Source organism: Sceloporus occidentalis, unplaced genomic scaffold (genome assembly GCF_023333645.1).
Source record: "Sceloporus occidentalis isolate IW3139 unplaced genomic scaffold, rSceOcc1.0.p SCAF_10, whole genome shotgun sequence".
NCBI lineage: Eukaryota > Metazoa > Chordata > Lepidosauria > Squamata > Phrynosomatidae > Sceloporus > Sceloporus occidentalis.
Window position 1 is genome coordinate 35167351 of NW_028316990.1, and position 24721 is coordinate 35192071.

At 44.7% G+C, this 24721-nt stretch overlaps 1 protein-coding gene across 1 annotated transcript; it reads left to right on the forward strand.

Moving 5' to 3' along the window:
- Nucleotides 1–236: 236 nt before the first annotated feature.
- MMD2 (monocyte to macrophage differentiation associated 2) lies at nt 237–24026 on the forward strand. The gene is made up of 7 exons (XM_089540200.1): nt 237–1192; nt 15663–15744; nt 16056–16216; nt 16954–17028; nt 18102–18203; nt 18781–18850; nt 19501–24026. Exons 1-7 carry the CDS (start codon nt 819–821, stop codon nt 19702–19704), a joined length of 1068 nt encoding a protein of 355 aa, XP_089396326.1. The 5' UTR covers nt 237–818; the 3' UTR covers nt 19705–24026.
- The last annotated feature ends 695 nt before the right edge of the window (nt 24027–24721 follow it).

A 24721-nucleotide genomic window follows, 5' to 3' on the forward strand; every position in this document is an offset into this window, starting at 1 on the left:
AGAAGAAGGGAGTGCATGGGAGAGGGAGAGAGTGGTTGTGGGGTGTGTGTGTGTGTGTGTGTGTGTGTGTGTGTACTTGTGTGTGAGAGAGACCGGGAGAGATTGTGTTTGTGTGGAAGGCAGTTGTGTCTGTGTGTGTGCCAGAAAGAAGGCAGGTGTATGCCTGAGGAGTTAGAGAAGAAGGGAGTGCATGGGAGAGGGAGAGAGTGGTTGTGGGGTGTGTGTGTGTGTGTGTGTGTGTGTGTGTGTGTACTTGTGTGTGAGAGAGACCGGGAGAGATTGTGTTTGTGTGGAAGGCAGTTGTGTCTGTGTGTGTGCCAGAAAGAAGGCAGGTGTATGCCTGAGGAGTTAGAGAAGAAGGGAGTGCATGGGAGAGGGAGAGAGTGGTTGTGGGGTGTGTGTGTGTGTGTGTGTGTGTGTGTGTGTGTGTAAGGGGGACTGCCCAACTGGACCGCTTGCCTTTGGCTCCTGGAAGCAGCCAGGTGGCCAACCTCTCCTTCTAATCGCCAGATCCCTCTCTTTCCTTGCTCCATCCTCCTCTTGTTTCAATTTCTCCTCCTTCTATTTTTCACACCATCCCTCTCTCTCTTTCTTTTCTTTTGCGCTCCTGGAGGAGGAAAAAGGGAAGAAAAGAAGGGACTCTAGCAGGGTGCCTTTAATAGGTGCAGATTTGATCTCCTTTCCTCTTGGAAAGATCACCTCTTCTTCTGGAGGAGCCAAAGAAGAGTGCCTACTAGCCCTTGGGCTACTACTACTACCACCACCACCTCCAGGCTTCCACCGTCATCCTGGCTCTCTCTCTTTCTCTCTCTCTCCTCATGCCTGAGCCAGGAGGAGGAGGAGGAGGAGGAGAAGCTGGGGATGAAGTTGCTCCTGCAAGAGCTTCAGGGATGCAAAAGCCACCTCTGGGCTGGGGAGCCCAAGAAGCAGAGAGACAGAGAGAGAAGGAGCCAGAGAGCATCGGAGTCCCTCTGCTTTCCAAACGTCCTCTTCTGTGCAAGTCCAAAAATGGGAAGGACCAGGGGCTTCTTCTGAACTCTTCCTCCAGCTCCCACTGCTTGGCATCTACTCCTTCTTCTTCTCCATCTTCTTCTTCTCCTTCCTCCATCCCACCACCCAACCTGGATTCTGATGGAACCACCACCATGGTCATCTCCAGCTTCTTGGACTTTCAGAAGACCAGATACGCCAGGTAAAACTTCATCCAAGCTGATGGTGGCCACCTTTGGCGCTCACCTTGCCAACCTCTGCCTCCTCTGGAGACCCATCTGGAAGCACTCCCCCAGCCCTTGTCTTTGTCTTGCAGGTTTCCCAGCAAAAGGGTCTCTCAACCCCCTGAATCCGAAGGTAGAGATAAGGAATTAGCACATGACAGACTTAGATAGTCTGTGGAATCAGTATGTAGCAAGATCTTCTGGCACCTTTGAGATTAACTGATTCAGAGATATAGATGTGTGAGTCTGTGGAATCTGTATGTAGCAAGATTTTGTAGCACCTTTGAGATTAATTCAAAGAAACCATTCAAAGATATAGCGGTATTAGTCTGTAGAATGAGTATGTTGAGAGATCTTGTAGCACCTTTGAGACTCACTGAAAGAAAGAAGTTGGCAGCCTGAGCTTTCCTAGACTCCAGCCTACTTCCTCAGATGCATGTGACTGAAGTCTATGAAAGATGAGATTCCACCTCAACATTAGGAAGAACTTCCTGACAGTAAGGGCTGTTCGACAGTGGAACAAACTCCCTCAGAGTGTAGTGGAGTCTCCTTCCTTGGAGGTCTTTAAGCAGAGGCTGGATGGCCATCTGTCGGGGATGCTTTGATTTGGATTTCCTGCATGGCAGGGGGTTGGACTGGATGGCCCTTGCGGTCTCTTCCAACTCCATGATTCTATGATTCTATGCAAGCTCATGCTGCCAATTTCTTTCTTTCAGTGAGTCTCAAAGGTGCTACAAGATCTCTCTACATCCTTGCTAGGTAAGGTGCTAGTATTAGACAAAATCTGCAAAGGTGGGAAGGGAGAAGATGGCTTTGCTGGAGCACACAACCTCTGGTTTTCTTAGCCAGTGATCTCATTGCTTTCTTGCCATCTCTGGGTAATGCAATCTCTTTCCCAGTTCCTCTTTCCCTCCCACCCATTTTCTTATTTTCCTGGAAGTAAAGGGAGAAGAGAGAATTCTGTCTTCTAGTAGCTATATTAAAGCAGAAGAGCCATTCAAATAACCTCAGAGTCAGGGTTGCAGTAGATTTCTCTGAGTTGCTTCTTTTCACTTTCTTGTGACAACCTCCAACTATGAATCTGTGAGTGGGAAACATTAAGGGCTATTTTCCTGCAAGGAATGGCTGAGTTAGTCTAATAATTGATAAATGTGCCTTTAAAGCAAATTAAATGCCTTCTGGCATAGGGCAGGGACACTCTTTTGTAAAGGGAACTTTCCAAATGAGTACTTATAAAACAGCCCTGGAAGGGACACTTTGGGACAACTGTAGAGTATCAAGGGAGCACATGCTTTGCATGCAAAAAGCCTTGGGTTCAATCCCTTGGTAGGGCTGGGGAAAAAAAGCTTGTTTTCCCCATTGAGAAGTTGGAAAAGGTGAAAGAAAGGGGGCTGCCAGTCAGTGCAGACAACACTGAGCTATGTGTGCCAGTTTGTGGACTTGATATAAGACCATTTCTGATGTTCTGTGGATATGGTTGAGTCAGTTCCTTCACATGTCTTGCCTCCCATTTATACATTTGACCACTGTGGCAGCTTTAAATATCTCATATACTGAGAAAGATGGGATTTACACCAATTGATTGTGCAGATTTTTACAGTGGATGTGGTAGAGGACATCAAAGATCCCACGTCCAACCTGCACCATCTCCAAGGGCAAGGAAAGACTGCTCTGAAACTCTTGAGAGCCATGGCTAGGCAGGACAGACTGGGGACAGACATCATGCAAGCGTCCAGATATTGTTGGGCTGCAATTCCCAGCATTCTTTGCTAAATTGTCGACTAGGACCTATGGGAGTTGCAGGCCAACAACCTCTGGAGGACCACAGGCTATCTACTTCTGGTGTGGTCTGAGATGGATCCCTGGTGACCAATTTGGCTCTATGTAGGGTACTTTTCTGTGTTCTCTTACATTTTGTTCAAGGAGAGGGTTGTATTATTATTGTCATGTGCCCTCAGACAGTCAGCGTGACATAGTGGTTTGGGGTCTGGACTGCAACTGGGTGACCTTAGGTGAGTCCCATGCTCTCGGCCACAAGGCAAGGCAATGGCAAAGGCAAACCTCCTCTAAACAAAGCTTGCCAAGAAAACCCCATGATAGGTTTGCCTTAGGGCCACCATAAGTTGGAAACGACTTGAAGGCACACAACAACAATAAGCCTTCTAGTCGACTCCAGCTTAAGTCAACTGTATCCCAAGGTTTTCTTAGGGAGATTCATTCAGATAATGTTTGCCATTGTTCTCTTCTTAGGCTGAGAGTGTGTGGGACTTGCCTGGAGTCACCCAGCGGGTTTTCATAACCAAACAGGGATTTGAACCTGGACCTCCTAGTGTGCTATTCCAACTCTCAGACCTCAGTGCAATGCTGGCTCTTTGTGTGGGGAGGGGGATACATTTGAGAAAATGGGTTGCCAAAACTATCAGTCTTAAAAGTCTCTTGAGGGTTGATGGAATCTGCAGATCAACAAAATCTAGGGAGCTGTACTTTGGCTTAGATCATGGCTTGGAATCATGCAGCCCTCTTGATGTTCTTGGGTAGCATCTCCCATCAGACCTAGCTGGCATAGTCCATGGTGAATGGGGATGGGTGCTGCAGTCCAACAACATCTGGTAGCCTACGTGTTCCTCATCTTCGATCTAGTGCTGTAGAGGTAAGGGAGTGGACTATAGCTCTCCCACAAGGAATTCCAAGCACTACATGAAATGACACATCCCAGGTTTGAATTCTTACAGGCCAGGGAAATCCACTGAGTAAGCAAGAAAGATGTTGGGTAAGTCACCCTCTCTCAGCCTCAGAAGATGACAATGGCAAACCGCCTCTGAACAAAGACTGCCAAGAAAACCCTAGGATAGGGTTGCCATAAGTAGGAAATGACTTGAAGGCACAGAACAAGAAGATGGCTGTGGTTTTGTAAATGTGGGTGCCACCTACTCCATTTCATACACCCTTAGCTTGGAATGCTCACTTCTTTGGACTTCAACTCCCACAGTCCTCCATCTAATATGGTCATTGGCCCCACTTTTGCAGAATTTGGGGAATTATAGTCTGCAAAAATAACACTTCCAAGCTCTGCAGACACCTGGCCCAGAACATGTTCTCTCCTTTGGACAGATGTTTGAAATAGGCAACAGGTCAAGAATTGAACTTTAGACCTTTGGTGGAATGATGATCCTATTGAAAACCATCTCAAAGATGCAATGAAACGATGTATATATTGAAATATAGGGGCCTTGGGGGGCACAGATGGTTTGTGGGATCACAAGCAGCCTGTTGATCACACTTCATCCACCTCTGATCTAGTGTGAAGGCAAATAGCCATTGTGTATTTGAAGATAACATGGTGGCCATTTGAAAAATAAACAACGTTGTGCAAATGTGAGAATCCTGCAACCCTCCTGGACTGCAGCTTCCAGCATTCTGTGCTGGCTAGGGCTGCTGGTCCAATCCACAGCATCAGTGGAATTTTAACCACCATAGATTTTCACCTGAGGATTAAAAGAGCCATCCAAGGTGCTAAATCCTGTCTCCAATGTTCCTTTAAATTTCATACCAAACTGAGGCCCCAAGAGTAGGTTCATCCCTTGCCCACATGGGAGCCACCAGGTGGATTAGAATAAAAAATGCAACAAGATGTGGCTGGAAACACTGAAGCCCTTAGAAAAACCATTTTCCCTCCAAGGATGTACCAGCCAAAGAATACTTGCATCAAAACTAAGGAACTATTGCTGTTGTAGAGGACTCTTGTAGAGTGTTCTAGGGTGGTGGTGTTCAACCTTTGGCTGTCTGGTTGTTTTGAACTTCAGCTCCCAGAATGCATGGCCATTGATTATGCTGGCTGGGGATTCTGGGAGCTGAAGTCTGAAACCTCTGGCGAGCCAAAGGTAGAGAGTTATGCACAGCTCTAGCACACACATTTTTGGCTTTGTTAGTATTGTTGGTTTGCTGCAAAGGAGAGAGATTTGTGGTATTTTCTGCCTCCTGTGCCAAAACAATTTGCCATGTTTGGGCTGCTGTGCATCTCGACTTGGGGTGGGTAGTCGTTTGCTGCTCTGTCTCTGCCAGCAAAGTGTCATGGGCCAGCTCTGGATGGAGCTATCCTTGGGGTTAAATAGAATCAAGTTATACTTGGCTAGCATTGGCATGCTTGACCTAAAAACGTGACCCTACCAGGTTTCCTGCATGTCTCTGGATTCATTCCCATAACGCTTTCTATGGCCAGGATGAAGGTGCTAGGGATTCCAACCAGGTCAACAGACTAGTGTTTCGGGAGTGAACAAGCTGAAGTCAGGCCAAATATGTAGAAATGGCTTGGGACTAGAATTACAGGCAGAGCATGGTGTGATCACATCCCCAAGTTCAGTAATTCAGAGCTGGGAAAAGTTGTCATTTTATAACTACAACCCCCAGAATCCCCCCTAAGGGATTATAATCCAAGGAGGTCAATTTGATGATAACCATTACAATGGAGCACTTTAAGAGGTAGGTTCCCATTTGATATCCCCATCTGATTCTTTTATAATGTATTGATTTTATGATTCTTCCCAGGCTAAGAGCTCTTCATATGTCTAGCAATAGGGATTTGATTTGACTGCTGACCAAAAGATATGTCCAGTATTACCATTGGCTGTGAGGGGATGCTGGACTCTATTATCAAAAGGGCTGAAATGTTTTGGTGGTGTATCTGTTGCATCACTGGCCACTGATAAAGCTGATGCTATAGCAATAGTGTTATCAGTGTCCAAGGGAGCCTTGGAACTACAGCATGCCTGCGTCATATGCGTGCGCGCTTTACGCGGCTTGAACATATGCGCTCAAGCCACGGGGCGCACGCGGGGCGGAAGGGGCGGCACGTCCCATTCAATCGAATGGGCATGTGCGCCCGTTGCGCCCCGCGCGCCACCGCGCCGCCGTGCACGAGCCCCATTGTTTACAATGGGGCTTGAGCATAGGCGGAATTCGCCTTACGCGGAGGGATCCGGAACGGATCCCCACGTAAGGCGAGGGCCCACTGTACAGTTGACCATCCCCATTTGTGGATTTGACTTTACGGATTTGACTATTAGCGGAGTTGATCAATATGTTCAATGCTGGAGAACCAGCATGACTCTATCTATGGCCAATGTTCCACCAGAGGTTGACCATGGAGTTGTGCTGAAGGACCTAGAGATTCCTAAAGATAACACTTCTCTCACCATTTTAGGTCCTCTAGTGCAGTTCTATGGTTGACTTCATTGCAAATTGACCACAGGGTTGTGTTGGAAGACCTAGAGATTCCTAGTGTTTTTCATGAACCCCTAATCCCAACGAATGTGGAAATCCCGCTGTATACCCAGTTCTGGAACAATAAAGACATAATCAATAGCATTCAGACATCAAACATCAGGAAACAGTGACAGCTAGCTGCTGAATCCTATGTCAGTGGGGCAGTGCATCCGCTCCAGGTTTTAGCTTGTAACTATGAAGGAGCTAGCTAAGGTTGTAACTTATTCCTGGAATTGGATTCAGGAATTTGGAGAGATCCCTTAGAGCGCTTCACCCCTGATGCTGGAGCTGCTACTGCATGAAAGGAAGCAAATCCTTTATTTCAGAAGAGATCCGATCCAGATGACGAATGAATTCGTAATGAATGTGGAAGAACATCACAGGTGGAGCCTACAAGCTCTGATGGCAAATTTTGTCGGCACCAGACGTGCTACTTTTTGAACCAATGACTCCAACCTTCGACTGCTTGCCTTGTTTTTGGTGGTGCTCAGTCCCCCTTTTTGCTGCTTCTCAATGCAATTTCCCCTCCTGCATTGCCACGACGGTGTTGTTCCTTAGCATCTCTGATGCCATCACATCAGAGGCAACAGGTCATCACAGCCAACAGGGAGAAAGATCTCTGCGAGCCAAGAAAGTCAAGAACAGTGACGGCGAAGAAGCCAGGAAAGGGGGAAATGATGCTGAGAGGAACAGCACTGGCAGGATGAGTTGCCAAGAAGAAAAAAAGAAATGGCATGACACATCGACACACTGAACAAGGCGAGTCATTCCAGCAACGTTCCTTTTCCAAGCACCGTTCAGCTGCTGCAAAACCTCCCGCTGATCATAGCTGGGTGATGCTGAACCATGAGTCACATTCTTCTCTCTGGGGATTATGGATTACCTCCTGCTCCACAGGCCCAAATTCAGCCAATGACGTAAATGGAATAGCAGTGTCGGTTACATGCCAGCGACGGAGGGCGATCGGGTTTCAGGGCCTTTATCTTACCCCCTCTAGTTAGCTGTTTTTCCAGCTGCTTCCTCCTCTTAGGCTTTGCCACCTTGGAGGTATAAATTACCTTTGTTTTGCACCAGCTGAGAATGCCCAATGAAGTGTAAGTTAACACTTCTTTGCCACATACAGTTGTCAGGTGCAAGTGGGTCATGAAGTGTGCCACCGAGCCAGTTGTTCACGGCTCTGCAGGTAGCAGGTTTGAGGGCTTTAGAAATTCAAGCTAAAAACATCTTCTCCTTACAAGGGACTAGAAACTTGGAAATCTGATATTCAAGTCACTACTGGATTTACTAGTTTAAGGAAAATAATTGTGGTTTTTTAAATGGGTTTTTTGAGCTATATGGCGATGTTCTAGAAGAGTTTATTCCGGACGTTTCACCAGCATCTGTGGCTGGCATTTTCAGAGAATGCCAGCTGAGATGCTGACGAAATGCCCGGAATAAACTCTTCTAGAACATGGCCACATAGCCTGAAAAACCCACAAAAGCTATGGATGCTGGCCATGAAAGCCTTCAACCTCACAAAATGTTTTAAGAAGGGAGATAAATGAAACCCAAGCTTTAGGCTTCTGCAACGGAATTTGAAAGGCGACAGTTTAGGAATCCATATTCCTTCTTGTTCACTGCACCAGATCGTGTTTTGAACCTTATGTGATTCTGTTCTGTGTCACACTTTGGACTAAGAGCTTCAAAGAGTGTTTCCATGGAGATCAAAGGTAGTGTATGCATTTGTGCACATATGAGAAACAGACTTAAAATCTAAAGAGCCTCTGTGATCAGAGTATCTTTTTCTTTGAGAAAGGGATCCACCTCCATTTAAAAAAGAGGGACATAAAAGATCTGATACCTAGAGTTAGTCCAATGCTCAAACCTCTGTGCCATGCTGGCTGTATAACAATTGTGTTACTTACACACAAAGACTATGAACAGGCAACTGAAAGCGCATAAATTCATATTTCTGCAATGGACTTCAAAACTCATGACAGCACTGTAGGGCTAAGTCTCACACTTTCTATTACTGTTACCTTCTCCTTGTATCTCATAGTGTGGAAGAATTCTCCAACCAACCCTCCATCCAATAAAAGTTGTATCACAGCATAGATATTGCTGAGATGTAGGATTTGTGGTTCTGTTATGGCAGTTTGGATTCCGCCTCACCTTTGAAGTTGTTGCTTCTTCATGTTTATGTATGAAATGCCTACAGTTCTGTAGACTGTATGTGCAAAGATTACGGAAATAGCACAGTCCCTGCCTACAGAGTTGCAATCTAATAGATGTGATACCAAAAGGAGGAGAAAGGAGTAGGTTGGAAGGAGCGAGGAAAACTGAAAATAAAATTGTGGGACTTAATAGTTACATAAAAGTAGAAAACCACAAATACCGCCCCCCCCCACTAATTCTTTTACCTGAAAGAACATTTCTCTAGGCATTTGTAGGTCCTCCAGCGCAACACTACAGTCAACATCTGCTGGAAGTTGACCATAGAATCATGTTGGAGGACCTACAAATGCCTAGAGATGTGTTTTCTCTAGGAACCTCTAGCTCCTCCAGTATGGTCAGCTTCTGGCAAAGTCACTTGGAGGACCAAGAGATTCGTAGAGAGAATAGATTTAAGCAAAGCCACAAATAAGCAATGTGGCAAATGTGGAAAGTGACTGCATGGCGGGATGGGGAGAGGCTTCAGCACTTTGGAAAGCTCCTTTAAACTCAGCATGACTTCAGCAAAGCAGCCAACACTGATGCCCATAGTTTTTTGTGGGTTTTCGGGCTATGTGGCAATGTTCAAGAAGAGCTCTTCTACAACATGGCCACATAGCTCGAAAAACCCACAAATGACTATGGATGCCGGCTATGAAAGCCTTCGACTTCAGACCGATGCCCATGTTTCATGGCCTGGTTGCAGAAGTGAACCTACCTCCACTTGACCATCGTGTGATGTTTTGGATGATCCATTAATTTGGATAATGTTTTGTTTTTCAAAGCTGTGTTTCTTCTTTAAGGTTGAGGGATGAGGGGAGCCCCACAAAAGATGAAGACGGAATGGAGTTGATTTAGAGCTCCAGATGGATGCGTAGGAGCTGGGGTGCCAATGCACTTGGCAGGAGGCACTAGGATGTTCAAAAACAGGGTACAGCGCATATGTTGGAGAGTGTGGGTAGGTGTTTGGCCGGACCCTATAAACTGGCAACGATGGGATTATTCCATTAGTCACTTCTGATGGAAATTTCCTCCATACTAATTATTTGGAAAGAACAGCCCTGATGATAGAATACATGTCTAAATCTTAAGATTTTAGAAAGTTAAAACTGTTAAGCAAAGAAGGGTGACTGTCTCAGACAGTAGATTTGGGGTATCACAGAAGGGGAGAAAAGTTATTATTTACTTTGCTATATGGCAGTTTTACTGCAAGGAATGGGGGGAATGAGTTTAAGGTCTATTCTGTGCCAGAATAATTTGGTTCTCTTTGGATAATATAGACTAGGAATGGAAATAATATTCATTCTTAGGGTGTAAAATGAGTTTCTTGACACTCAGCAAACCCTACGAGGCCTATCTTCCAGCTGCCAATGTAACATGTTTTGCCCACTGGTTTACATAATTTCCTATCGAGAAGTGGCCTGTTTATCAGCGCAGGAGGGAAAGAGGACAGAAATCCTATTACTGGGGCTTGTAGCGAGAGCATTATAAGATTACAGGTCAAAAGGATAAAAGAAATCTGGGTTTCAAGTTGAGAGGAGGTCGCAAAGGACAACCTGCTGGCCTGATACAGATAATAGAACAAAGGACTCTTCTTGAGTGCGGGGAGCACTCTTTATGGTAGCCACGTGTCCTACTTTACCGAGGACAGACTTCTGTTTAAAGGTGACCTGTGCTTAAAGGGCTGTCCGGTCCAGATGCTGTTTAAAGAGAAAGGACCCCAAAAAGGGAGAGCCTGGTGGACCTTGATTTCTAAGTGTAATGCTAAGGATCAAAGCATGTGAGGAACCTACACTGACAATACACAATGTGTTGTAGCCACATGCTATATGCACATGAATTATGCTCCCAGGTTGTGTTGTCAGATCTTTGGACCCAACTGTTCTCCTGTCCTCAGGGTTCAGGAGATGAATCTTAAGATAAGAGTGCTGCCTTGGAAAATGTTTGTGGTTAGCTGCCATTGAGTTGACCTCAACTCATGGTGACCCTGTGGATGAGACATCTCCAAGAGTCTCTGTCCTCAATTGTTCTCCTTAGGTCTTGTAGATTCATGCCCATGACCTTTCTGATGGAGTCCAGCCATCTTCTGTGCCATCTTCCTCTCTTTCTACTGCCTTCTACTTTTCCAAGCATTAATGACTTTTCTAATGAGTTGCGCCTTCTCATGATGTGCCCAAAGTACGACAGCCTCAATTGAATCATCTTGGCTTCCAGAGAGATTTCTGGCTTGATCTGTTCAAGGACCAATGCGTTTGTCTTAAACTGAATGGGATACTCTGTGCAACTGGGAATGTGCCATGCTTGATGCCATCACCAAGGCTGAGCTTCCTATGACACCACAAAGAGTTGATATAGGTCTATAGGTATAGGACTATAGATCTACAGCCTGGATCCTGAAATGTGAAGTCCTGAGATAGTCCTGACTGGGCAACCCTACTCCCATGACATTTGCAGATTTGCCACTTCCAACAACACATGTAACAATAACTTATATGCCACCTTTCTCTAAAACTGGGAATCAGGAAGGCTTACAATGCAAAAAACAATACAACTGATAACAAACCACACAACTAAATTTCTGTGGGCATTTTTATCCAAAATAGCAAGTCCACTTATATAAAAGGATGCGAGGATGAAAATGAGGTGGTTGCAACTTGTTGGTGGTGTTCTGTGCCTTGAAGTTGACTTATGATGACCGTTTCCTAGGGTTTTCTTGGCAAGACTGATCCAGAGGATGTTTGCCATTGCTTTCGTCTTCAGACGAGTAGGACTTGCCCATGGCCACCCATTGGGTTTCCATGGCTGAGCAGGGATTTGAACCCTGGTCTCCTGGAGTTGTACTCGAACCATGCTAGCTATATACCCATTGCTAATTTCTATGACTGAAAGCAGCTCACTCTAAGATTTCTGAAATCTGGCAGGAAATGCTCGGAATTGGATCTGGAATTTTCTACACAGCCAGTATATCAGTTCCTGCTCAGTCTTGACATTTGAAAATAGCTTCCTGAGGCTGATCAGTCGATAAAGATCCATAGGTTACATTCTGAACATAAGCTTTTTCCGCCATTGCATCCTCTGAGTTTCATTTCACAGCATATTTTCCCTGGCTTTGGCTTCTCCAGCCTCCTGTTTCCCTGACAACTCCATCCATTGACAGATGTCTGAAATGTTCAGGGCCTACCTCCACTGTTCCTGTTTCCTTGTTGCATTCCCAATTTTCCTGCTCACAAGCTGTTGTTATGACAGCTTGCTGTGTTGTTCATCTTGTTCTTCAACCTCCAAAGTGCAAGAAACCACATCCTTAACCCACATTAGTATTGCTTCCCTGTACATCTCCCCATTGGGCTTGCACATAATTTGGGGGGAAGCCACAGGTTGCAATCATACTCCTCATTCTAGGACATGCATTCATTTAAATCCCACTACAGGTCTGAAAGGGGCTAATACTTTCTGGTTAGTACAAAATAGTAACAAATGACCAGAATAGTTTTTGTAAAAAGGTAAAAGATTTTTCCTTGACAAGCTTGTTGGGTCGTACATCAGTTCAAAAGAAATCCATACCCTTTTCATACTCTTTTGCCCTGCTTCGCTGGGTGGGGAAACGCTTCTTGGTTGAACAAAGGATTCCTGGTCATGATATTGTCTGGAATCCTGTTGGGCAGTTGCAAATGCATAGGTTAGAGTTACACACTTGTGATTGTTTTGTATTCGCAATCCCTATGTATTCACAGTTTAGAGGATACGTATGTGCCTTCAAGTCGCCTTCAATTTATGGTAACCCCATGAATTTCATAGGGTTTCCTTAGCCAAGGAATATTCATGGGTAGTTTTGTCAGTTCCTTCCTCTGGAATACAGCCAACAGCACCTGGAATTTCTTGGTGATCTCCCACCCAAGTAATAACCAGGGCTGACCCTGCTTATCATCCAATATCAGATGGGATCTAGGTAATCTAGTGTTATCTACTCCAATAGGCCAGGTGTCTGGAAAGAGATCTTTCCTAGTTCCTCCTATTTGATCTTTTCCTTCCTTCCTTCCTTCCTTCCTTCCTTCCTTCCTTCCTTCCTTCCTTCTTTTCATTTCTTATAAACTCTTTTATTGCTTAAAATTACACATATTGCCACAAACATTCAATTACCCTTTTAAGACGAAACGTAAATCACGCCTACACACAGAAGAAGACAACAACATCAGAAGGACAAAATACCTAAAACATATGGTATCTCTAATACATAATGATCCATCTTTGTACTTCTCATCTAACCTCATTGAATGTATTTCTTTTTATTGACCGCATTCCATAACATAGATTGTGTCATCTTCTTGTTATTGTTTACTCTCTATTTGTTTCTATTTCAATCATTTCATTGATCCTCCCTTCTTGATAGATAAATTATATGGTGTTAATATCCATTGATTGAATGCCTGGCTTCTTTCTTTGCTTGCTTTCCAAAAATGGAGATGCCAGAGATTTGAATTGGGGTCCTTATGCATGCAAAGCAGGTACTCTACCCCAGCGCTATGGGGCTTTGCCAGGAGACTGTGCATCCTCTGCCAAATATAACAGCGCAGAACGAAAACTCAATGCCAGCGGATTGTTGGGTACAGAGCATCTGATCTTTCTTCTTGAATCAGAGCGAGTAACTCATGCACACATACATTTGCACACACACATAAAGGAAGAGAATGTGGGAGGCTGGCTTTAGACTTCCCCTTTGATTTTCTGGGACAAGTAGTTCTTTGTTTCAGAGCTGACTGAGCTGGGAGCTTGAGGTTAATTCTTTTAAAATAATTCTCTGTCTCTTGCTTCCCGCTGGGAAAAATGGAGCCAGGAAAAGACAAGGACAGAACCGAGTTGTGGAAAGCCCTTTCCCAGCTGCAAACAACCTGTGCATGTTAATCCCTGCAAAATGGCTACCGTCTTGGCATCTTTGGCAAGATAGCAGGTTGCCAACGTTTTTCTCAGCCACTGTGACTGGGGCTCTTTTCAACTGTGGTCAGAGGCACAGGCTCACTTAGCAGGTGAGGATGTTCCCCTCTCTTGTATTCATAACTGCATTGTTGTTGTTGAGTGCCTTCAAGTCGTTTCTGACTTATGGCCACCCTTGGCAGATTTCTTCAGAGTGGTTTGCCATTGCCATCCTCTGTGGCTCAGCCGTGAAACCAGTGGGTTTCATGGCTGAGCTGAGAATCGAACCTTGGTCTCCAGAGTCATAGTCCAACTCTCCAACCACTATGCCACGCTGGCTCCCCACTTGTTTAAAATAGTTCTACCCCATCCCATATCACAAGTAAAACAAGAAAGTCATTTCAATAGACTGAAACTAGTATGCCGTAGTGGTTCAGCTGTTGGACTGCAACTCTGAAGACCAGGGTTTGATTCCTCTCTCGACCATGAAACCCATTGGGTGACCTTGGGCAAGTCACACACTCTCAGCCTCCGGGGAAGGCAATGGCAAACCTCCTCTGAACAAATCCCTCCCATACGAAGCTTTAAAAAAGGGATGCTTTGCCAGGCTGAGGCTTCAGTGTGCATGTCCTGCATCGTCGTTTATGAGGTCCTTCCATGTCTGCATCCGCACTGCAGAAATAACCCATTTTGACACCACTTTAGCTGCAGTGGCTCAATGTGATGGAATTCAGGGATTTGTAGTTTTGCAAGACATTTAGCTTTCTCTGTCATTTAGCTCTGGTGCCGGAAGAAAGTACAACTTCCAAGATGCCACCACATGGAGCCAGAGCAGTTCTGCAGTGCAGATGCAACCCATGTGTCTGCACTAGGGGTTGCTTCTGTTGTGTGCCTTCAAGTCATTTTCAACTTATGGCAACCCTATCATGGGATTTTCTTGGCAAGATTGCCGTTGCCATTCTCTGAGGCTGAGAGTGTGTGACTTGTCCAAGGTCATTCAATAGGTTTTGTGGATGAGTTGGGAATTGAATCCTGGCCTCCGAAGTCATAATCCAATGCTGAAACCACAACACAAAGCTGGTTGTTATTAGATTAAGGGCACTTTCTGGTTATCTATACTGTATTCATTCCATGCTGGGAATTATTCCAAACAAGGCTGTTTGGTAATTCGCGAGACTCTCATTTTAATAGTTTCCCATCATTAGCCTGTGCAAGGGCGAAAGAAGAGTGGTTTGAGTGCTGGACTATGTCTCCCCTGTGTTTCTGTGGCAACCTTTGATGCCCGGTATATTTGGAAAGGATGCAGCAACAGATGAAAAAGCTCCCAAATTGGGAGAGGTCTAAGGAGAGGATTGGGTAGTTGCTTAGCAACCCATCCAGAAGAATAATGTGCCCGTTGTTTGCAAGGTATTTGTTGCACTGTGAGGAAAAAATGCGCAAATCCATGAGGCATGATGGGGGAGTGAGAGAAAGAGCCAAAGGTCTCTTAGTTCACTTGGACCTGGATTGGAAGAGGCCAAGGGGGTCAATAAATAGGATTTGAGTCCCATTCCTGTGCAAGCTTTGGCATGTCTTCATGAAGGAGACAGGAGACTCAGGCTGCATCCGCACTGCACCAATAATCCATTTTAGCACCACTTTTACTGCCATGGCTCAATGCTACGGAATTCTGGGAATGGTAGTTTGTCATAGCACCAGAGCTTTGCTTTGCACAATTCACACTGCTATGGCAAGGAAAGTGGATGGGCCATGCTCATGCATTTTAGATTTGCTTCTGAGCTATATAAATTTTGAGAGTCCATCTTCCATCAGCTTTGACATACCAACCCAGAGTACCCATAACCACCAGCAGCGGCGTCACTAAAGTTGGAGCAGTAACTCATGGTGTCACATATCCCCATAGTCAGGTTTTTTTTTTTATTGTATCAATGCTACTCATAAATCGTCATTCCCATACATCACTGAATGCAATGCTAATAGTTATGATATAAAACAACTGGCAAAGTCAAACATCCCTTGGCAGAACTTGTCCCTGCTTCAGGTAGACATGGGCTGACTCTTTCTCCCTCTTCTCTGCTCTCGCTCCAGGTTTATGAACCACCGGGTGCCACCCAACAAGAGGTACCAGCCAACCGAGTATGAACACGCCGCCAACTGTGCCACACATGCTGTGAGTGAGTCCTAGTTGTGTTTCCTTGTGAGATGGGTGGTGAGTGTTCAAGTAGCATTATATGGGAGGCTGCACAGAACTTATTTCTTTTGAAAGGAATGAAGGGGCCCTTCCACACTACACTAGTACTATGTAATACTATATAGTACTATGATTCTACTCTAACCGTCATGGCAATATCCTAGGGAATCATGAAATCCAAAGTTTAGGATTTACATAGCCTTAAAGTAGGTGATGAAAACATCAAAATAGTTAAAGATTTCCCATACCTTGGCTAATAGGATGTATTGCTTTCTATATTTCCCTTCTAGTTTTGGATCATCCCAAGCATTTTGGGCAGCTCCATCCTCTACGTCTTGTCTGACAACCAATGGGAGACCATCTCTGCCTGGATCTATGGCTTTGGCCTCTCCGGGCTATTTATTGTTTCCACCATCTTTCACACCATCTCTTGGAAGAAGAGGCACTTAAGGTAACTCTGCTGCCAACCACAAGCATGGGCAAAGCCTGGCCAGATCTCCACCATAACTAGGGGCAGGATCATGATCTAATTAATTAATTAATTAATTTGCCTGCCAACTCAGGAAATGGCCTTATACCAGGTCATTCGTATGTGGACCACTTGTGTTTCTTATGAGACTTGGACTAAAAGACTTGAATACACCACCAGTTTTAATACTTTAATACTTTGTAGCTACTTTAATATGTTCTCTCATTATTGCAGTTAATTGGGGAAAAGGCAGGATATAAATGAGTAGGAGGCGAGAGAGGAAGAGGCGATGGAGGAGAAGGAGGGAAAGGAAGAGAAAGAGATGAAAAAGAAAGAATCTGTGTTGGCCTTCTCCAATCTGATGTCCTCCACATTTGGCTGGACAACATTTCTCAATAGCTCCAGTCAGCATAACCAATGTTGAGGGATAATAGGTGTTGCAACCCAGCAATATCTGGAGGGCCAAAAGTTCTCCCTTCCTGCACTAAATAAACCGGATCTTTGACAGGCCCTGATGGGGGGAGAGCTTGGCCTTTGTTTCCTCTGCCACTGTTCTCATAAGAACCCTCAGCGTTCATTACGTCAAGGGCAATCTGTTTGAAACTGAATGAGACTGTGCACTGGACCATCTCACAGTAATGATGGCTGAGTAATGTGCATATGCCTATATGCACCGATGCGCTCTCTCTCAGTCTCTCTATTTCATTCCTCTCCTGCAGGACTGTGGAACATTGCCTACACATGTTTGACAGAATGGTCATCTACTTCTTCATAGCAGCCTCTTATGCCCCCTGGTGAGTTTGCACCATGCCTATGCGGCCTATTGCTTTGGGAAACTTGGAGGTGATATTGTAAGAACATAAGATCTGGATCGTACCAAAGGCTCATTTGTTGTTGTTGTGTGCCCTCAAGTTGTTTCCAACTTATAGCAACCCCAAGGCAACCCTATCATGAGAGTTTCTTGGCAAGATTTGTTTAGAGGAGGTTTGCTATTTGGCTTAGCATTATGTTCAACCTGTTGCCTACTGGTCAGCTGCATATGTCCAACTGCACTTCCATCTTGCATTCCCCAGCAACTGAGATACAGAGGCATCTATATATGTAGCCACTTACTACTATATATATCCACTTACTAGTAGCTGTTCAGAGTCCTAAACTCCAGGAATGTCTAAACTGCCGTCCACATTGGAAACCATCACTACATCTTGTGACATGAAGTTCCATAGTTTAACTGCTAGATGTCTGAAGAAATTTTCCTTTTATCAGTCCTGAGTTTTGAATGGATACACTCCGTTGGCTTCTAGTAATACAAAAGAGTAATACACCTCTGCCATGCCTCCCCTTGCTCTATTTGTTGCTGTGGTGTGCCTTCAAGTTGTTTCGAACTTATGGCGATCCTAAGGCAAACCTATCATGGCGTTTCCTTGGCAGGTTTTTTCTGACAGGGTTTGCCACTGCCTTTCTCTGAGGCTGAGAGAGTGTGACTTGTCCAAGGTCACCCAATGGTATACATGGCTGAGCCAGGATTCGAATCCTGGTGTGTAGAGTCATAGTCTAATGCTCAAACCACTGCACCATGCTGGTTCTGAGCTAAACAACCACAAATATTGTAACCATCCCTTCCTCCATGATCTGTTTGGCTCTATCTTTTCTGCACCCTTTCCAAGAAAACCCCAACCCTTAGGGCCGTCATAAGCTGGGAATGACTTGAAGGCACACAACAACAACAACCTTACGTATCTTGCCCAGGCAGTATTGGAATCCTTTCTTTTGCTTTGTCTTGTTTCTTCTTTCTCCTTTGATTCCCAGGCCACCTTTCCAGCTGCTGTTTCTCTCAACGACTCAATGGTCTCTGTTGTTCTCCCAGGCTAAACCTGCGGGAGTTGGGCCCGTGGGCATCCCACATGCGCTGGTTCGTGTGGATCATGGCATCTGTTGGCACTGTCTACGTTTTCTTTTTCCATGAACGGTAAGCTTGGGAGGGAGGTGTGGGTGGGAAACAGTAGGGAAACCACCATTCATTGCTCCGGATGTTCCCAAACTTTGGTCATCCAGCTGTTTTGGACTTCAGCAGCCAGAATTCCTGACTGTTGGCCAAGCTGGTCAATTGTCAGGGATTCTGGGAGCTGAAGTCCAAAACATCTGGAGGACCAAAGTTTGGGAATCGATGCAAAACTCTTCTAGCCTTCCAGAGTGATTTTAAACAGACGCTGCCTTGGTATATATCTCCCCCTTGTGGAATGAAATATGAATTCTGATCTCTTCCCAGCGTCCACTTTTGATTGCATTAATTCTGCAGCCCATTTTTTGCATATTTTTGCATATTGCTTTCCAACTCTCAAAGATGTGACTTCAGTTATAGTGGGAGATACGTAACAACTCTGCCATAAACCAAAGCCAAGATTAGGACGCATGAAAACCACCACCAATTTCTCAGATGCAGATTTCAACATATATGCAGACACCTTCTCCCTCTTTGTTTAGTTGTACTACCTTCACTGCTTCTCAAGACAGTCTCCCTTTCTTTCTTCTGTTCTTTCTTCCAGGTACAAGCTGGTTGAACTGGTGTGCTATGTCATCATGGGTTTCTTCCCTGCTGTGGTTATTCTTTCCATGGTATGTTGTCCAGTCCAAATATCCAGTCGGTCTGTTGTATCGCCTCCCCGGTATTTCTTTGTTTCTATGACAAAGGATCAGAAAGAATCAAAACTGCAAAACGTGTCATTGAAAAAAAGAATCCCCACTTGGCTATGGAAACCCAGTGGGTGATCTTGGGCAAGTCACACTCTCTCAGCCTCAGAGGGAGACAAAGGCCAACCTCCCCTGAACAAATCATGCCAAGAAGATCCTGTGGCAGGTTTGCCTTGTGTGTATATGTGTCTTCAAGTCAGTTGTTGTTTTATGGTGACCCCATGAATTTCATAGGGTTTTCTTAAGAGAGGAATACTCAGAGGGGTTTTTGCAAGTTCCTTCCTCTGAATATAATCTACCGCACCTAGAACCCATTAATGGTCTCCCATCTCAGTACTAACCAGAGCCAATTCTGCTTAGCTTCCAAGATCAGACATGGGGTATTGGTCGCTATAAGTTGGAAATGACTTGAAGGTACACAACAATAGGAAACACTATAATAAATAAAATTCCAAATGGCTTCATCAAGGAGCAAGCAGTTTCTCTGATCACAAGACTTTTAAGTGGTTCAGGTTAAACCAAAAGTCCAGGCTTGTGCCCTACAAGTGTCCTCTCTTTCTGTTTGCTTGTTGCAGCCCAACACGGATGGTCTCTCTGAACTGGTGGCCGGTGGTTTTTTCTATTGCCTAGGCACAGTCTTCTTCAAGAGCGATGGACGCATCCCTTTCGCCCATGCCATTTGGCACCTTTTTGTAGCACTTGGAGCTGGTACGCACTATTACGCCATTTGGAGGTACCTCTATCGGCCGGACAGCGTCGAGGCCAAAACCTCCAGGTAGACAGAGATGCCTTAAGGATTCACGGAGGTGGAGAACTGGGAACCGCTTCCAATGGACTCCTGCCTTTTCCATCCTTGTCGGAAGCTTGTCCCTGCTCTGCTTGTTCCATCGCCAGGTCCTCCACCGGACAATGGATGCCGTGTTGGTACTGAGTCCTTGACCAATCTACCCAGGCCCAAAATGCCTACAAGTTTGCTTTCGTTTTATCTTATTTTGTACACAGAGGAACCTTAACAGTGTTTGGGGTTTTTTAGACAAAGGTTTCTTAATGCACTGAACAATTGATGGATATTCTTGAAAAGGAGGCTGGGGAAGGGAGGGAGGGAACCAATGGCAAAACTTGGAGCCTTCTTCTAACCTGAGAGTTCATTGACTTGAACCAACAAACATGAAAGTAGTAGAGGAGGCTGGTGAGAGATGGGTGTTGGAATTAATCGGCCAAAGGCCCATCACTGACTGACAGAGGGTGGTCTCCTTCGTCTCCCCCAGAATCTTAAGGTATACCCACTTCTCTTGATGCTCCCAGCTGGCCTGCTCTACAAACTCACAGAGAGGCCTTGGATATGAAAATATCATTTCCTTCTATTGCTGCCATCGACACAGTTATAGCACTGTGCTTCCATTTTAACTGCCATGCTTTCATCCCCTACCTGGGATTTGCAGTTTATTGGAGGAGTATATAATCAGTCGGAGAGGTCTAGGGCAGTGGTTCCCAAAGTTTGGCTCTCCGAGTGTTTTGTACTTCACCTCCCCGAAGCCCCTGCCAACTTGATCAATAGTCAGGAATTCTGGGTTCCAAAATATCTGGGGAACCAAGGTTTGAGCATTGCTGTTCTAGGGCCTCCCAAGATGACACATCTCAAAATGCCAGAGTAAGGAGCCATAGTGGTTAAAGTGGAAGCATAGCGCTATAATTCTGTAGCTTGAAAGGGTCAACAGTTTAGGCAATAAAAAGCCAGGCATCCAAGGATGGTCCTTTGGACATCACTTTATCTGAGCATGACAGATTGTAAAAGCATCCTTTGGTTGGTGTAGCTGAGCAGTTTCCAAGCCTTGGAAATGAGAGAGGTTTAAACTTGGGAGGACTGCAATCCCATTGCACACATTCCTGCCAAAACAATAATAACAAAATCCATGGTTTTGATCCCAAATGTGGTTGCGTATGGTCAAAATCAGAGCTCCACACAAATTTGGTGGGCAAAAACAACCAAGGGGGTTATGTGTAGTCATTGGGCCACCTTATGTCCATCTCTTCTCCAAGCGGTTTCACAAAAGGCTTAGAAATAGGATTCATCTTGGCATAGCTGATGGATTCCCTAAAGATCTTGCGGGTAACTGAGTGGGTTTGGATGCACTTAATCCAAAACCTCTTCCTTTTTATACAGAGCAGAATACTGGGCCTGGGAGCTTTCTGCCTCTTACTGTTGGTAAGAGGACAAGAGGCAGCAGCTTTCAGTCTGCTCAGGGCACTGTTAGGATTTCCAAGTGGAGCCCCTTACCTTCTTCCCTGGCATCCCCTTCTGCTGGCAGAAAAGTACCATCCCATCCCCTCCAGCTGGGTGGCAAGGCTTTGGGTTGTGTTCCCAGGTACTCTTGACATTCCTCTCATTAAAGCATTCCTTCCCTGGAAGAGATAAAAAAGTCTGACAAGAATAACTGACACATTGCACTCCAATGCACTTTAGTGCTCTTCATTTAACTGCAATGCACTTTGTATCAAGCCATGTCAACTTCTGAGTAATGTCTTCAAAGGTATGGCACCCCTGACCCCATTCGCTGCAAAGGTTCATTCCATATTTTCCCCATGCCAATTATTACTCTTCCCCAGTCTGTACTATAATAGTACCAAAATTTCACACTGACTTCTGACGTTTTCACATTCCCTTTTTGAAGTGTGGATTTGAGGGATATCTCTGAACCCACCCCATTCCCAGAAGCCTTAAATGATAACTTTGCAGGTTTAAATGCAAAGGCACTATTTGAAGGGGTTAACCTGTTAGGTTCAAAGTCTGAACTCCAACTGGTCACACATTAGTTTCGGAGCTTGGAACAGTTATCTTTTCAGACTACAATTCCTATAATCCCCCAGCCTGTATGACCATGGAGTATGGGAGATGTAGTCCGAAAGGTAACTTTCCTGAGCTCTGTTCTGTACCTTGTAAAACTGACCATGTTGCCCAGGGATGCTGGGATTTTTAATCCAAACCAGTAAAGGTCTCAAGATGCGTTCCTGATTTGACTGGTTATGATCGCACAAGATAGTGGGTTTTCCCCCCCATGTTGGGAAAGCCCATTTTCTGTGGCTACTAGTCTCAGGGTGCTATTTGTCTTTCTATGCCCTCACTGCCATAGGATGGGTTTTAACCAGGAATAACCATTTTTGGATGATAGCTTCCAGCATCCCCAGCCATCATGGTCACACACCGGCTGGGGCATGTTCAGAGTGTTAGTTTTTTAGAAATATAAAGGGACTTTTCCAATTTGTGGGTGAGATCCATACATGAATGGATCAAAGGTTCCAGCGTTGCCATGCCTTACACATTATGGAAACTTGAATCGGTCCCAGGTCTTTCCAGAGTCTGTGTACGCTGGGAAAACCATTCTTGCTGAGCCAATGTTCAATAGACATCTCGGTACATTCCTTGCAGAGGAGCCCTTGAAGTGCTCCGTGGATGCTTTCTGCATAATAATAAATGGTGCATTTTGTTTTTATTTCCGGTGCTCAATCCCAGGTTGAAATTGCAAAAGGAGCCCCCTGTTCTGTCTCAGGAGTTTGCCTCTCTAGCAAAGGAGGGAAGCATGACTCCTTTAAACAGGAATAAGAATTGATCCACTGTCATAGAAGGTCTGCTTATCCAAATGGACTACTGCATGACATGCCTGAAATGGAGGCCTTGTGCAAAGATGCAAAAGTCTTTTCTAGTGCACTTTCATATTACATGACCATAGCATTATGATGAGCTAGCATGTCATAGTGCTTTGAGCATTGGACTCCGACTCTGGAGACTGAAGTTTGATTCCTGACTTGGCCGTGAAACCCACTGGGTGACACTCTCTCAGCCTCAGAGGAAGGCAATGACCAACCTCCTCTGAACAAATCTTGCCACAAAAAACCCATAATAAGTTCACCTTAGGGCTGCCACAAGTTGGAAATGACTTGAAGGCACACAACGACAACAACAGCATTATGGTCCCACTTTGATGGCATCGCAGGCTTTGCAGTTTGGTGAGATGCAAGAGTTCTTTGGATGAGAATTCCAAGTACGCCTCTTTAAACTGCAACTCCCAGGATTCCTTAGAACAGAGGGGAGGAAGGCGAAATGAGAGCATTGCCCCTCAATAAAAAATCTGCATCCTGTGTTTTTTTCCTCCTTCGGACCCCAAATTGCTAGCATCGCAGCAAACTAGAAAGCATTTAGAAAGACACCCAAAGAAAAGAGGCGGGCAAAGTATCCAAGGGGTATTCTCTTGGCTTGTGTTTTCCTCCTCATTTTGCCATCTTGACCACACTCATACGGCTTGGCCACACGTGTCCCAGCTTTCATCTGTGAAATGTTGCTGGGCATGCCATAAAACACTGTGTGCATAACTTACACTAGTCTTACTTCTGATAACCTTTCCTTTAAACAGCGGGGCTGGTCAGCTTTAGCTGGTCTGGAGTCCAGTCTTTCACCCTTGGCATCTGCTATGGGCAACAAAAGGCTCGGAAATGGCGAAATAACGGCAAAATGGCGAAATTCAAACTAAGAAATGATCAGATTCCTAATTCTGCTCTTGATTTTGGGTGCCTCGACCTTTTAAAACCCACTTCTGGATGCCTCCAGGTGTAGCGATACCCATCGTCCCCCTATTTTCTGGTGCCGGTGCGAGCATCAGGGGGTCTATAGGGCACAGGAAAATAAAATGCTGTACTTTAGTCACCCTTGCTATAGTTTTTGGACAATCTTGGATTTCTAAAAGTCTTAAGTCTGGGCTTCTCTCACGCCGTTTTTACTCTTTGTAAACTCTTTATAGAATCAGGGGTGAGGCTGGATTATTCCGATCATTTTCTACTAACTCTTCGCAAATCTATAACTTTAGGAGGATGTCTGCAAAGATTCATTCTGAGCAGTTAAAAAGAAGAAAATGGCACAGGAAAGCAAAAGATCCTGTATTTTAAACCATGCGTCTCTTGTTTTGAAATAATTAAGTGTTTTGTATTTAACATGGTGTTATTTAATACAAATTGTAATAATAATAATAATAATAATAATAATAATAATAATTTAAAACAATCATGTTAGTGAACATTGTTTCCTGTGGAATAAGTTTTAAATAATAATAAAACGATACCTTCTTTCTATATTGGTCTCTTCGTGATTCCTTTTTCTTAATAGGAATTTCTGGAAGAGGGAATGCCAGTGCAATGCTTTAAGAAGAAGAATACGGGACGATTTTGGCATGGGATTTTTAACTAATAATAATTTTATTATTAGTGTTGTTTTTATTGTAGGTGGACGGGTTTGTGGGATATTGTGTTTTATTGTATTTGAATGTTCTTTTAATGTTGTCCACCGCCTTGATGTAATTGGAGAGGTGGGGTATAAATAAATATTACTACTACTACTGCTAATAATAATATTAAGTGCTTGACAGACTGGACCCAGAGAGGACTCACTACTGATGGTTCTTGTTCATCAAGGAGTGCATTGAATCCTAGAGTTGGAAGAGACCCCCAAGGGCCATCCAGTCCAGCCCCATTCTGCCATGCAGGAACTCTCAGCCAAAGCATCCCGACAGATGGCCATCCAGCCTCTGTTTAAACACCTCCAAAAGGAGACTCCATTACACTCCAAGGGAGTGTGTTCCACTGTAGAACAGCTCTTACTGTCAGGACGTTCCTCCTAATGGAACCTCTTTTTCTGTAGCTTGCATCCATTGTTCTGTGTCCAAGTCTCTGGAGCAGCAGAAAACAAACTTGCTCCTTCCTCAACATGACACCCCTTCAAATATTTAAACAGGGCTATCATATCACCTC

What these genes read in the sequence shown, in the direction of transcription:
- MMD2 (XM_089540200.1), top strand. Translation starts at nt 819, where the DNA reads ATGCCTGAGCCAGGAGGAGGAGGAGGAGGAGGAGAAGCTGGGGATGAA. An exon ending in GCAGCCTCTTATGCCCCCTG is followed by an intron (nt 17,029 to 18,101) that starts GTGAGTTTGCAC and finishes TTGTTCTCCCAG; the next exon opens with GCTAAACCTGCGGGAGTTGG. An exon ending in CTGTGGTTATTCTTTCCATG is followed by an intron (nt 18,851 to 19,500) that starts GTATGTTGTCCA and finishes TGCTTGTTGCAG; the next exon opens with CCCAACACGGATGGTCTCTC.